Source organism: Argentina silus (assembly GCF_951799395.1).
Source record: "Argentina silus genome assembly, chromosome: 22".
In the NCBI taxonomy this organism is placed as follows: Eukaryota; Metazoa; Chordata; class Actinopteri; order Argentiniformes; family Argentinidae; genus Argentina; species Argentina silus.
This window is the reverse complement of record NC_139676.1, coordinates 7623164-7638410: the sequence shown is the minus strand read 5'-3', so window position 1 is coordinate 7638410 and position 15247 is coordinate 7623164. Positions and strand designations below refer to the sequence as shown.

Below are 15247 nucleotides of genomic sequence, written 5' to 3'. Positions count from 1 at the left end.
CTTGATCGATGTTGTTCATAGACTATTCTCAATTAGCAAAACATCCTAGCTGTGACTTTTGAAGACAGACAGTTTTCTTACAAAACACAAAGAGCGATTCATTCAAACATTCCTCCTCCAAAGATGTGAATGAAACACTCAGACATGGTGAAGAAGCCTGCAGCATTTCGGCAGGGATCCCGTTACGTGAGTAAAACTATTTGAGCATTCAAGTAGCTCTCTGCCGCTGCCGCAGCGACACTGCATAGGATTGTCGGCTAAATAAAATCTTGCGAACTTTGCTTCATCATTTGATTTGAAAATGATCTAGGAATGTTGCGGTGGACAGGCATTGTTCAAATAGAATTCCATCGGTATGTTCCCCGCGACCGTAAGCACATCCTTGTGGGTCAATTCGCTACTGCAAAGGCATCTGTCGCCAGTCCAGTCACACCCCCTCCCTCTCTCTCTCACTGGCTCTCGTCTCTTTCATGCTCTCTCACTCCCCTCCTGTCTCTTTCTCTCAAGGCATGCACGCGCTTAAAAACAAACTACTCAGTCTAACATTCAACTAACATTGATTTATCCCCTGCAGAGCTTTCTGACTTGGACCTGAAAGTTGCACCCCCTTAACTCATACAAAAGTTACAAATGATTACTGGGTAGGACACAATGTAACAGTGCATTCATTGCAACAAAGTAGCCTAATCAGCATCACCAACAAGCTTTGAAACATTAACTAGTTGTCAAACAAGCTCACGTGTATTGATCACATCAAACTAATCCAGAGCTCTACAAAATCCACGGCTGCAGCAAAAAAAAGTGCTAATAGAGCCGTCTAAAATATCTTTGACCTTAATCTGTTGCCATAACAACGAGACCCACCACCCCACCCCTTCTCATCACTGATGCAGAGGCAGTCCCTTTTTATCACCACAAAGGCGACATGAGGCGCACGGCCACACAGAGATGCGCACATTCACAACTTCATAAAGTGGTCTGCAGGAATGTAAATCTCCTATTCTAACGCCAGAGACAGTAGTCGACTGTCTAGAAAAAAAAGTCTGAAGGAAAAATACACAAAAACTGCAGTTATTATTGGCCGTTCATCGGGATTTATAGTTGTAAGTTTTGCAAAGCATGTACTGCAAAGGATGTTTTCATTGCTTGTATTCAGTAGCCTTTCGATTTTAAATGAGGGTCGCTGAATGATTTAATGTAGACACGTTTATTCCAGTGCACACCAACATCAATTAAAACATTTATTAGATATTAGAAATTCATAGGCTATATATCAATCATAAAAAGTTAAATTGCAATGTACCACATTCAACAACTTTAACATCTCCCACACTGAATGCAATTTACTGCAACCGCACTGTGAAAATCCACAAGCTCTGCAACAACCTGGTGTTATAGCGCCATCATGTGTTCAAACTAAGAACTACCACACATCTGATGTTGCTGCAACACAATTTACAAGTGGCACTGAAATGTATATTATTCTCAACAGTTTCATTGTTAAATCAGTTTATTTAATAAAAATGACAATGCACCCTGTGAATAATTCTAACAGGAGATCAAGCCATCTAGGTCAACAATATTGGGCCTATCCTATCCTAGCCATCACAACATATCAGCAGAACTTTATTTTGCACTATTTTTATTTAAGATTAAAATATTTAGCTTAAAATATAATTTTGTTGTTCTATGTGCTGCCAAAGACATAGCATTACAAATACTCATACACAGCACGAGGAACACAGGTAATCTTGGCAAACGGAGGGGAGTCATCCTGGTCTTGCAGGTTGTTGATGAGGGAGGAAGGGGGCAGCAGCAGAGCTAAGCAGGGAGCTGTGTGGAGATTATGATGATGAAGATGAAGGTGAAGATGATGATGCTTTTGCTGCTGCTGCTGCTGATGAGTATGATGGGCAAGAGGAAGGGCTGCCACATGTTTCCAGAGTGCGCACACCCAGCTCAAGCACCTCAAAGGAGTCCTCATCACTGCCACTGCACCAGTCATCTGAGCTCCATGTCTCTACAAAAGCAAGGAATGTAATAAGCATTATTATTATGATTAGTATGATTAATATTATTATTATATGTTAATACATTCCTTGTGAGAAAGGAGGGTGAACGACACACATAATTCTATTTCCCACTCACACAATTATATTTAGCTTTAGTTATATTTCCTACGATATGAACTCTCTTGACTCTGAAAACCTGTTGAACCCCCATATAATTTATCTTTTTTCCCTATTTGCTCAGTTTTTGGACGCACTTGTCAAAATGTGATTGTATTGAATGTGCCTTTTTGTTTGTACACACTTTATTGCAATAAAAAACAAAAATGGTTCCATTTCCCCCTATGCCAGCAACATTTCAACAGACCTAGTAAAAATGTAGCCTAAATTCAGGACAAGCAATGTTCATAACAGGCATACCCATCATTGGGTGTACTATAGGGGAGGCTGGTAGAGGCAGAAATCGGAGGACGGGCTCATTGTAATGCATGGAATGGAAGAAGGATTCATCGACTTCATTCCATTCCATGGATTACCTGATTTCTACCTCCACTGGTATACTATTACTAAGCAATCAAAGGTACATGGTGCTTACTGTTTTCTGCTGTTTGGTCATCAAGTTGCTCTGTTTTTGGAGTGTCAGTGCCACCCATTGCCATCTGAGCATCGGCCTCTAATACTAGGAAAGATGACGTACGTGGTTGCTCAATCACCTGCTAGACGAGGCTAGTTCAGGCCTGCAAACAAGCTACTATAGGTCCGTCAACTTTTGAGTTGCTCAGAAATATTTTAGATGCAGGCAAAATGGGCGAGTTGCTGGCTGGCACAACAGAGAAAAACGGCATGCATGATAAAGTCAAAGAGAAAACACCGCAGATACAGTGCTAGCTAAGCTAACATTGAACAGTTGGGAGTTGGTTGAACGGTTGGCAACTTACACGGGTCATTGGTGAAGTGCAGGAACTCTTCCAAACGGACACAATTGCAATCTTTCTTGATCTCCTTTTTACACCTATGGGTCTCCATTTAACTTCGAAAGCTTGGTTATAATTGTGAGTTTATATTTAAAAGTTAAGCGAATAGAGCTGCATTGGAGAAAACAAAGAGTTTATCACTGAGGGGTGTTCTGTAGCTAGCTACAAAGCATATGACCTTGGTGACATTAGACTTCCGGTTAGAATTTTTAGAACAGCGGTTGAAAGAAGCTACGAGCCAAAATATGCGAGGTAAACCTGCTTTTTTATTTAGATTACAGTCAGGTATAAAGTAAATTCAGATTATATGCATCAACAATGTTCAACTGTATCACATACATTCCATTCCATATACTGTGTGTGTGTGTGTTTGTTTGTTTGTTTGTTTGCTGGTGTGTGGAGAGTTTCAGAATTGGCAATTACTCTGGTCTAAGGCATGCCATGCAATTGTGTACAGGTATACTGGTATTTGCATTCAGAGGTAGTCACCAAGAAAGTTTTGTGAAAGCATTCGAAAGGCAAAGTACATTATGTTTATTACTTCATAATGAGCGAATAGAAAACAAGATGAAAAATGCAATTGAAAGTAAATGTTCAAATAAAAGTTCAACAGAAATGGACATTGAAGTCCATTACAACTGACAAAATATGAAATGAAATAGACTACTCATCGCAACTGGCATAGCGTGTACACTGTAAGTCTTCGGAGAAAACACTTCGAATAAATGTCTTAGAACTGAATGAATGGTTGCCTTCGTGCAGTGCATGCTTGTATAGTTACATATAATGGTCCAATTAACCAGACATTACAATGAATATAACTGGGTCAGATTTCTGGAGAGGCTATTTCTTATAAAAGCCCATTTGCTTTCTGTTGTTGTGTATATTTGCACGTATGAGAGGAAAGGAAAACATTCCCATGTGATGCATTTGATAAAAACGCCTTGGCCTACATTCCATACACACGTTGATGCATCTTTAGGGGATTCAATAGAGTTGTTGGCTGTTATCCAGACAGTTTGTTTGCAGGTTGGAATCATTAGAATTGTGCTTGAGGAGGATTGTTCCAGTTCCAATTCTCTTTCCCCTTCCTGTAGTCTGTCTGGCTGTTCAGCACAGGTAGTTGGAGGCTCCTGTGTTTGCTGCCCTCGGGAGCCTTAACGGCATGTAGGGTCTTGGCAAAGCGAGATCGCCAGTCTCTCTCAAACACAGCCTTCATCTGCTCCACGATTGTGATGTTTCTGTCCTTTAGATCTTGCATCGTCTTGATCACCAGTCCGACTCCCGCATTATATGCAAACTCAGTCCCCACCCAATCGTGGTTTCCTGAGGAAATACAGGAAACGAGAATCAGGTAGATAATGGTCAAATAAATCAATGATTCAGAAGATGTAATTCGGTGGCTCAAACTCTAATCAATGCTAATTCTGGAATATCTCACCGATGTACACAGCACTGTCAGTCACCATGTACTTGTTGTGATTTAGTCCAGGTTGTGTTTCATCCACCAAGTCCCTCATGCTGAAAAACTTCTGCAGAAATTGAATCATAAAGTCAAATTCTTTGCATAAAATACTTTTCCTAGCCTTCCCAAATTCCCATTCACTCACCGCCTCCAGTGAGCAATTGACCAGCTCCACGCACAGAGACTTGAGGGACATCACAAAATTAAATGTGAGTGGATGTGTCTGCTTCCAGAAGCTTATCAACATGCGCACTTTGACACCTCTGAGGATCACTGCCTCGCGGATCATCTCGTCAATGGGAGACCAATATCTGTGAATGGGATCACAAAGTTACAGTACATACAGTCGTGGAAACATCAGGTGTTTTTGTGCTGGCTCTGATAAATAACTTAACATATTAAGCATATAAATCTATGTAATATATAAATATAAATTCTACTTATTATGACATCTCTAAACAACTAACAAGAAACTTGACTGTCATGAGTCCGATGAAGAGCGTCACCTTGTGATTGGAGTTCCGTGAAAGCTCCTGTTTACTAGTGGAAGGTAGTCTGTGACGGAGATGTCGATGAACGTCTTTGCGCCCTGGATCACGTGATGAATGGCATCGATGTCCTTTGTGCGATCTTTGGGACAGAAGAGTTCCGGAGAGGTCTGAAGATGAGGGCAAATAAACCAAATAAAAGACAAACATACACAGCTTCAGTCTTCCATAGCAGGGGAACATGCCACCTGAGCATTTACAGTACAACAGAGGTGTGCGCCATAGTCCCATGTATGTTTCTATCTCTGCAGTTCTGGGTTTACCATTTCCAAAACGTTCAGCCCCCTCAAAGCCTGAGACTTTGGTAGAGGAAGAGGCAGAAACGAGAACACACATATCCAGAAGCATGCATCATTGTCAGGAGTGAGCCCAAACCAGTGGGGTAGGGAAGTTCTGCCAACACCTGATCACAGTACGGCTCCATTAGATCCTATCGGATGATGAATGGTCCCTCCACTGCTGATAAACATCTTGTCGCCAGGAGTGTGGCAGCATTCATTACTGTCAAATTAGACTCCCGACACTTAGACCGGCAAAGTTCCTCAGCAGAACATGCAGATGATTAATCGCTGTTGACAAGTGTCTCTTATCAATTGAAAAAGCAATATGTTATGAATGGCATAATGTTTTGTTAGGCTTGTTCCATCCAGTCAGGATGTTCTACAAGTCAGTGCTGCGTGAATGTTATCATATAGTAAGATAGACAAAGTGAAGTCTTAGGGGTGAGCAGGTGGTGCAGTGTACCCCCAAATTGAGAAATCATCAATTCAAAAATGCCCACAATCATGTTAACTGTTAGAACTATGTAATAAGTGTGTAATAAGCATGTTATAACAATGATGATCCTCACAGAGACATAGGTGACGGCCTCTGTGTTGTTGAGGTTGAGGGTGAGGGCGTTGTCCTTGCCGTAGAGGGCAGTGACTCTCTTGGACCAGATGGACGGTATATAGTCTCGGTACTGAAGCTGCCAGTAAAAGGAGAAGACCCTGTGAAGATCCAGAGCCAGACAGCTGCAGTTGTAAACTATCACTCCCAGCTCCTTCCTCTGTGGAGGGAAGAGAAAGCACATGGGACGAGGAGGGCAATGCAGTAAAAACCAACAGCTGTGGCTTGAAAATGAGAGAGAGTAAGAGTGAGCGTAGGCCAGGTAGAGAGGCTCTGATAACTGCTCATTAGAGAGAACATGGACACAGAATAGATGGTTCCGAAAACTCTCTAGAGACTACTCTGTAATGAAAATATGGTTTGGATCAGTGTATTGTCTTTGTGACCCAGATGCAAGTCGGTTTAAGCTGACACAGATGGGCAGGCTATGGCTTTAGCATGCACGCTGTACAATTTCTGCCGTCTGGCAGAGAGAGTGTCTGCGTTGTCTCCTCTTTCCTCCTAAGTTAATTACGCTCAATAGTAATTCTACCACCAGCCAGCACCGGAGGATGAAAAGTGCCAGGTAATCACTTCAAAGTCGAGTATGCTAATGTTGTTCAGCACCCTGGACAGCGATCTCCAACCCATGATGAATGAAATGCTTAACGTGAAGCTACAGTACATGCCAAATCCCCCCCTTTCTTTGGTACCTTGGACAGCGATCTCCAGTCCATGTTTGCGCTCCCGATGTACACATGCTTCCGATCCACGACCCAGAACGAGGAGTGCAGTCCACCTCTGGTCAGAGCCGTCATATTCACAAACCGAACCTCGGCATCTGTAAAAGGGGGGAGAAAACACAGTCAGGGAAGATTGCCAACGGGCCTTGGCTGTAGTGTAGCAGCTGACAGACAGGCAGCCTTGGAGGCAGAAGGATTTGACAGGAGGGAAGCAAGTCGGATGCATTTGCACATTCATGATGTTTGACCTTGTGGAGAAGTTTGCCGAAGAAATCAAGGAGTCAGGCTCAAACTGGGCGATGGATGATGATGGTATATGAGATTAAAATCTGTTTGCCTTGAGGTGTAGATATCGTATGCATAACAGGGTACAGTACGAAACAAGACAAACCAGGTCTATGGTACGTTATGGGATGCAGCGATCAATTAATTGTTTTTGTGTTATGTAGGTGGGGTGCGAGTGTCGCTCACTGTGTTCTTCTAGGATCCTCAGTTCAGCTGAGTCTGTCAGACTGCTAGCAATCTTCAGTTTAACCCTGCGAGACTTGAGGTGGAGCAGTCTTTGAAACAAGAGCTGGCCCTGAGAAAGAAAGTGATATATTGTTGTTGCTGTTCATTTGCTCAGTAAATGGCCCTACCCAAGGTCTGCTGTCGGCTTTATGTGCTTTCCATTCCGGTTGCTGGGCACTGATTTAATGGAAAAGCATTTTTCCAGCCTGAAAATGAATTTGGCTCATATTTTCATATATAGCTATGGGTTTAACAAAGTTTTGACGAAGTAGGTCTACCTTTTTGGCAGAGTTGGGCCATGTGTCCAGGTCCCATGAGTTGAGGTCCCAGACGGGGGATACCACCTCCACTGACTGCTTGGCCTGGTCCAACAGGTTGTGTAGGCCCGTTGAGAGTGGGATGTGGGTTGTACCATTTCTGGGAAGGGGGAGGTCTTCTGGAATGTTCTCCACAAGGACAATTCTGGTGAAAATAATTGTGCTATGTGTCTTAGAGAGGCAGGTCTGGCTGAACCGCGTAGTTGACAATGCACTACTGTATTGCTAACATTGAATATAGACGTTCCACATAATTTAAAAGATAGAAAATGAGGATGCTTTGTTACACTTATGGCCCCATGATGTAAACTGTACTGTACCTGTACTGTACCCTAAACTGTACTGTACCTGTTATAAACTGTCTAAGACGCCTATTATGATGTCATTACTGTACCTCTTACCTGCAGTTTCTGCTGCAGTTTTCCTCCGTGATGCCGTCCTCCTCCTCTCCCCAGATGTCCACAGCAGAGAAGATCAACGCCACCAGAACAGCAAAGCAGCACAGCAGAGCAAAGATGGCTATACACTTCTGCTGAGACTGAAAGACAGAACAGGAAAAAAACGTCACGTCAAACGGACCTCAATCTCTCTGACCTGTGTAAAGCTTAGCTCATATTAAAACCAACATTTGGCACAGTCAAGTAGCACCTAACTAGACATTGATAAATCATTTTTTTCAGGTGTGTACAACAGGGAAATCATTGACTATTAGATTGGATGTCTTCAGACCTGCCATTGATCGGCAGACAGGAAACTTGTAATCAATAAACCAACTAGATCTCTATTTGACTCGGCTGTACTGATTTGACAGCTTGGCGGCAAGGAATGCCTCCCTGTGGAACCAGCACACTGAGGGCCCTAGACGCCTTCCCAAATCCTACTTTATGCCAAGAAGCAGAGAGGACAAGTGATGTGTAAAGTTCTCCAACTGAAGGCAAATTGATTCACAGTAAAGCCCCATTAAGTAGAGGCGAGCGAGGTGCTTTGGTGTATGTGCTTTTCTGTAAGCCCCGCCGCTTTGTTGAAACGCAGGATTCCGTAAACCGGCTGCTGTGCTTTTTTGAAGCCCTGTAAAAATTTTAAACCATTACAGTGTTTGAAATGTGTGACTGTTAAATTGAGGGAGAAGCTTGTTGAAAAGTCAATGTGTTCAATGGTTTGGATGCAGAGCGGACGTCTCAGTTCTCAGAGAGCCATCCTTGGGAATCTCGATTTTCTTCGTTTTCAAAGTGCAGGCAGGCAGTTTTGTTTTCGCTTACGTTAACGTTTCTACAAATTCATTCTCTCCATTGTTTTGGCCCTTTGGCTCATCTGTTGACATCTATGTCAGTGCGTACTGTGTGAAGCTGTCAACATCACATTACATATTCTCTTTTTCCTTTCTTTCTTTTTTTTTACCTAAAAAAGAAACATACTGTAGTTCCTGCCAACTTGTCTTCCGGGGTGAGCAGGTTAAGCACCCCTCCTTTCCTCAGTCCATGGCAATTTCCAAATCCCCATGCAGCCAAAATATGACTGAGTCACAACCCAATGGAACTTTGACAGAGAAACAAAGAGACAGCTGACAAGCCTACACCATGGAGAAGATGGGCTGTTTTTGGAGGTTGGGGGTGGAGGTGGGTGGAGGTGGGTGGAGGAGGGCGGCAAGTAAAGTCAGTCCCCACAGAAAAACATTGTCAAGTCAGTTCCAACCTCATCACCCACTCTTCCACTCCTGACATTGCTGTCTGTCTCGGGCGCTCAAGCTGAAAGGCGCAAGGCAGCCGCATGCACTTTGCACTCGTCTGTGGCGCTCAGGGATCCGCTGCTCCCTTCATTTCATTTAGCAGAGTCAAAGACCCTGTGATTTTCGACTGTGTTCATGTTTACAGGGAAATGCAGCTGCAACAGAGATATGCTCCTAGAGAGTGTCAGATAAAATCAGCTGATTTGCATCGTCTGTTATTTGTATATTGTTTTCGTATATATGGAGCCATATGATAGGAATTGCACAAGGTTGTTCGTTCTACACACAAAAACATTCCATTTCCCAGTTTCACAAGCATTATTCTCTGCGACTAATTACATCTGTATGCAACTCATTTCAAGGTAATTGTATGCCATCTGAATTTTCATTGGATATTCAAATTGAAATTAACATCCCATTATGAATTTTAACATTCATGAATTTTAACGTTTTAACATTCATTAAAAACCCATTAAAAGCAAGCATTACAATCTCAAGACAATTAAACTTATGCAAATAAGACGAGGCATAAGACGAACAAAACACTCTCAGCCGAGGGAGACCAATTCTAGGTAGGAACAAAGTCAATGAAGAGAATTAAAAAGAGGGAGGAGGATAGAAAAAAAGAGAGAAAGTGAAGGATTACAGATAAATCTCACCTTCATAGGTTCCTGGGTGGGTGGTCCCGCCATACCTGTTTCAGTCATTTAAACTTCTGAAAGGTGGGAAACTAATCACATCCTACAGCCTCTCAGATGTGCAGGGAAGCGGCCCCCCGTGTCTTCACACACCACCACTCTCCTCATAGTGCGGCTGCCACACTGGTCCAGTCGGTGTGTTTGTGTATGTGTGTTGCAGCCCCACGTCTGCCCTACGCCCTGACATGGTCCCTCTGGTTCTCCTCTGTAAGTGTGTGTGTGTGTGTGTGTGTGTGTGTGTGTGTGTGTGTGTGTGTGTGTGTGTGTGTGTGTGTGTGTGTGTGTGTGTGTATGTGTGTGTGTGTGTGTGTGTGCGCGCATGTGTGTGTGCTCGTTCTTTCCCTCCCCACAGTAATAGAGGGAGAGGAAAAGGGAGAGTAGAAACAAGGCTGTGCCCAACCCCTTCTGCCCAAACATCCAATACACAGCTCGCTCCGAGCCCCGGCTGTCCCCTTTCCCTCCTCCCTCCCCTCTCTCTTACCTGCCCTGTGAAGCAAAACTCAAGCGTCAGAAAGCAAATAGACTTGGCTTAGGGGGCTAGGGAGAGAAACCCTTAACAGACCCGCTGTCTGAAGCAGGTTACTGAAGCAGCCGCAGGACTCTCTCTGAAGGTTTATAGTATAGATGCATCTGCATCAGCGACACCCTAAACATTTATATGCTGGATACATTAAATGCACACACACACACACACACACACACACACACACACACACACACACACACCATGACAAGAATAGCTGCACAGTAATAAAGAAATAAAAGCTTTAAATGATGACATAATCACGTGTTTGTATTGTGTGTCCTACATCCCCTGGGGTTTGAATCATTTTAATTCATATAAATTCATAACGCACAATGAATCACCCAACATCCATTCCAGTCATATTTCAGCCTTTACACCTGCAAATGAAATGCTCTGTGCGGTGCACAAAAGCACATTAAAAGACTTCAGTGAGGAAGCTTCTAGAATCAAGCACGCATGAAACCAAGAGCACTTTCATCTTTTCACTTTCAACCACCTCTAATGTTGTTTCCCCCCTCTCTTTTCACTCAGGGATACTTGGCACGGCTTAGCAGTTAACACTAGTGAAGAGCATATGCTCCTGCAGGAGACTACTGCTGAATATGAGCACTGGGAGTTGAGATCCATAGAGAGAGAGACAGAGACAGAGAGAGAGAGAGAGAGAGACAGAGAGAGAGAGAGGGGGAGGGATAGAGAGACAGAGAGAGAGAGACAGAGAGAGACAGAGAGAGAGAGGGGGGGGGAGGGGGAGAGAGAGGGGGGGGTGAGAGAGAGGAGGGAGGGAGGGAGTGAGAGAGAGGGGGGAGAGAGAGAGAGAGAGAGAGGAGAGAGGGAGGGAGGGAGGGAGATAGATGGGGAGGGAGAGAGAGAGAAAGAGATAGTGGGGGGAGTGGAGAGAAAGAAGGAGAGAGAGGAGAGAGAGAGAGGGGTGGAACAGTTCAATATGATTAACAGTACAGTAGATCTACCTCAAACAACCTATGGAATCTGAAGAAGATTCCTTTCTCCGTGCTCCACCCATGTTGTGTAAAGTGTTTGAATCTCATCTATAATTAAAAACCCTGTGGCGCTGTTTGTGATGACACTGGCATTTCAACAATGCCTAGGGGCATTACATCACAACAACAACAACAACAACCCAGCCTTTAATATGAACATCTGTACGACTTTTGATGAGTTAGGAGGAGCTTGGCTCACATACTGTGATGTTTCAATATAGTGTGATGAATGGTCATTCCTAGTTACTTTTCAACGAAATGTGCAAATAGTAACGATCATTAAAGGGTATGGTATAGAACATGGTTGATGAGTAGGAGGAGGGAGGAGGGGAGGATGGAGAGAGGAGGGAGGAGGGAGGGGAGAATGTTAGAATACCAGGGGGACAAAGTCATGGGGAAACCCACTGTGCTCTGTCAGAGACAGAGAGAGAGGTGCCCTCTGGTTGTCACCCTGTCTAAGGGAGAGAGGAATGGAGAGAGAGAGAGAGATGGGGGTAGGGGGGAGAAAAAGGCGGATAGACAGGAAGGGTTGAGTCATGTCCCGAGAGAGGTGAATGTTGCCAAAAACGTATACACAAGGGAACACACACACACACACACACACACACTTGAGGTGACAGACAGTTTCATGTACAATAGAAACAGGAAGAAACAGGAAATGGCCAACAGGAATAGATCTCCCCTGTCGTTCTAAAGGACAGCTCTGTTAGGAGATAGTCCATGCTGACATGAAAACAGAAAACACATTCAGGGTGGCCATACACTACCATACGTCCATGTATGGGTCAGTTACCCTTGCACAATGTAAAGCTTAATGCAAATAGGATAAAGTTATGACTAACAGTCTATAAATAAACCTACTAATCTACAGTGTACTAATAAACCCTTGAAAATCTGCTTTAATCTAACGTGGTACAATTGTGTCAAAACAGATCGAAGAAGATAACTTCTCCTTGAACTCCCATGAACAAAAGACTGTATGTACAATGCCACTCTAGGGGCTTAGATCAGTCCCCATAGTCTTCCTCACTGCCACTCATTCTCCAACGGGGACGTCGTTATCTTGACACACACACACACACACACACACACGGGCCAGTGCTCCCACACAAGAGACTGATTAAAACTGTCCCTGCTCTAAAGAGGCCACCACAGTGAACTCTGCTCGACCGCAAAAAGAGAGTGTGTGTGTGTGTGTGTGTGTGTGTGTGTGTGTGTGTGTGTGTGTGTGTGTGTGTGTGTTCACAGAAATAGTATGTTTTGAACTATGAACATGATATCCCAGATCTGCTGTTCTCCTCATGTTAAGCTAATGTACTGTACAAACTTGCAGTGTCACTGTCATACATTAAGTTATGCAATTCTGTACTATTGTGTGTGTGTGTTTAATATTCTTACTGTATCTCTTTCGAAGGACTTGTGTTTCTTAAATGAATGACTCACGGGTTACAGCGGATAAATTACTTTTTCTTGTTTTAATTCTCTGAGAATGCTGTAATGGCAGGAATACTCAGGCAAAGGACTCAAATGCACGAATAGTCTTTATTTTCAGAAAGGTCATCCAGGTAGACAAAGACAAACATTGGTGAGACCAAAAGGTATTATGAGATACTCGTAGTGACCACTAGGGGTGTTGAAGGCCGTTTTTCAGTCGTCCCCCTCCCTTATCCTTACCAAATGATAAGCATTTCTAAGATCAAGCTTAGTAAAGATCTTAGCTCTTTGAAAAAGCTCAACTGCTGATGAGATAAGAGGGAGGGGGTACGACAAAGAAGAAGCCAGCCCAGGAGAAGAGGATGGGCAAATGATACTGGTAGCAAGGGAATAGTCAATGTACTTCTTCAAAGCATCCCTCTCAGGAGCTGACAAGGAATAGAGGTGGGAGGTGAAGTTCCTGGGAGCAAGTCTATAGAGCAGTCGTAGGAATGATGAGGAGGCAGAGAGGTAGCTCGGGTCTTATTGAATACCTCCTTGAGGTTGAGGTAACAGGAGGGAACACTGGAAAGATCCAGGAAGTCGGAGTCCGATGAAACCAGAAGGCGTGAGGAGACAGGAGACCTCGGAGGCACTGGAGGCACTGGAGGCACCGGAGAAACAGGAGATGCAGAGTCCAGAGGTCGAGGAGACACCGGAGCAGGAACTGACGGAAGACAGGAGAGTGAGCATCCCTCGCCCCAACCCGTAACCTCCCCAGTGGACCAGTTTATGTGGGGGTTATGCTTAGAGAGCCAGGGATAACCTAGGATGAGGGGATGTAAAGGGGAGGTGAAAAGATGCAAGCTCAGGAACTCAGTGTAGTTCTTGGCGATGATAAGTTGAAGAGGTAAAGTGCGGTGGGTGACTCTGCACAATAGGCGACCATCAAGAGCGTTGGCCTCTAATGTCTTGGGCAGAGGAACAACATCAAGACCAAGTCTTTTAGCAAACGCAGCCAAGTAGGAACCACATCAACATCAGAGTTTCTCCTCCTTCACTCTGACACAGGCCAGGTGCCTTCTGGGAATGACTAAGTGCTCCACAATAAAGGTCTAAGAGGGGGTACCCCAAATAATACAGACGGAATACACTGTATATTTCACGATAAAAGTGTTTACACAAAAACAAGCTATACTACTGTATCCACTTAGGTGACGGGGGGTTGGTGAGCATGGGAGCATGTGTGTTTGATACCTTATTCCATACCATGCATACCATTCCTCTTTCTGTTCCATGCATTACAATGAGCCCATACTCCGATTTCTGCCTCCACCAGCCTCCCCTGTTCTGCAATTACCTTTGAAGGGCATCACCACCAGAAGGTCACACAGGTTTCAGGTTGTTCATCTTCACACTCATCATGACTCACACATTCACACGTTTACACCAAGCGAACAGGAAGTGGTGCTTGCATGTTGGCGTGGCATCATGGTGAGGGTCACGTCTGTGATGTGCTGAGCAGGGACAATGAGACCGTCGCCATGGGAGACTGGCGACATGCCAACAGAGAGAGAGGGCATACAGCAGCGGGCCTGACAATGAAAAATGACCCAAAGTTCTACGGGCAGGAAGTTCCAAGCCGCGTCGAAATAGAGATGAATTGGAGCCGCTGGGCCACAAAGTGTGTGTGTGTGTGTGTGTGTGTGTGTGTGTGTGTGTGTGTGTGTGTGTGTGTGTGTGTTTGTGTCTGTGTCTGTGTCTGTGTCTGTGTGTGTGTCTGTGTGTGTGTATCGGAGACTCTGTGTAGGTTTTCCCATTGCAAACCTGTCCAGTCAATAGAGCAGACCAATGAATTGTAAACAATAAATGCTGTTTCTGCAGATTTTATTCCTCATTCGACTTTAGCTTGTTCATTCCTATAGAGTGACTTTTAATTATGAACAATTAAGCATTGCTCACATTTGCAGGGTAGTAGAATTAGTATAACACTATTATTTCATGAAATGAGTCAGTTCTCTATGGAGTCATTATGGAAATATGCTCATTAATAGAGAGAAATATTGTATGGTGTTTATCTGTGCAAAGTACAATTTACATGGGAGTAATTTGAACATGATCTCAATGTAGGGCATGGTGTTTAACAGTGCAGGGTTGAGTTGGGGCTTTGTGGAGTAGCGTATTTAGTGTGTAAAGCGTGTCTCGGGGCTTCCGAGGACATGTTGCATATTACAGGGCACTACTACCAACTGAGACACACACATCACTCCTCCTTCTCCCATACCAGATTCCAGATTGCTACTCTCGACACACAAACACACACACACACATACACACATACACACACACACACACACACACACACACACACACACACACACACACACACACACACACACACACACACACACACACAGACACACTCCATTACACCTGCAACAATGAAATATTCA

General features: G+C 44.0%; 1 protein-coding gene across 1 annotated transcript in view; it reads right to left on the bottom strand.

The window, feature by feature from the left end:
* Positions 1-4022: 4022 nt before the first annotated feature.
* The window catches only part of pld5 (phospholipase D family member 5), a gene marked incomplete at both ends in the record, with an annotated part of 12530 nt that continues 1305 nt past the window's right edge, over positions 4023-15247 (bottom strand). Inside the window, 9 exons of the mRNA XM_083694347.1 lie at positions 4023-4309; positions 4425-4515; positions 4594-4759; positions 4955-5106; positions 5847-6044; positions 6577-6704; positions 7078-7186; positions 7395-7578; positions 7835-7971. Of these exons, the coding sequence (XP_083550473.1) occupies positions 4023-4309; positions 4425-4515; positions 4594-4759; positions 4955-5106; positions 5847-6044; positions 6577-6704; positions 7078-7186; positions 7395-7578; positions 7835-7971 (1452 nt within the window). The remainder of the gene's footprint in view (positions 4310-4424; positions 4516-4593; positions 4760-4954; positions 5107-5846; positions 6045-6576; positions 6705-7077; positions 7187-7394; positions 7579-7834; positions 7972-15247) is intronic.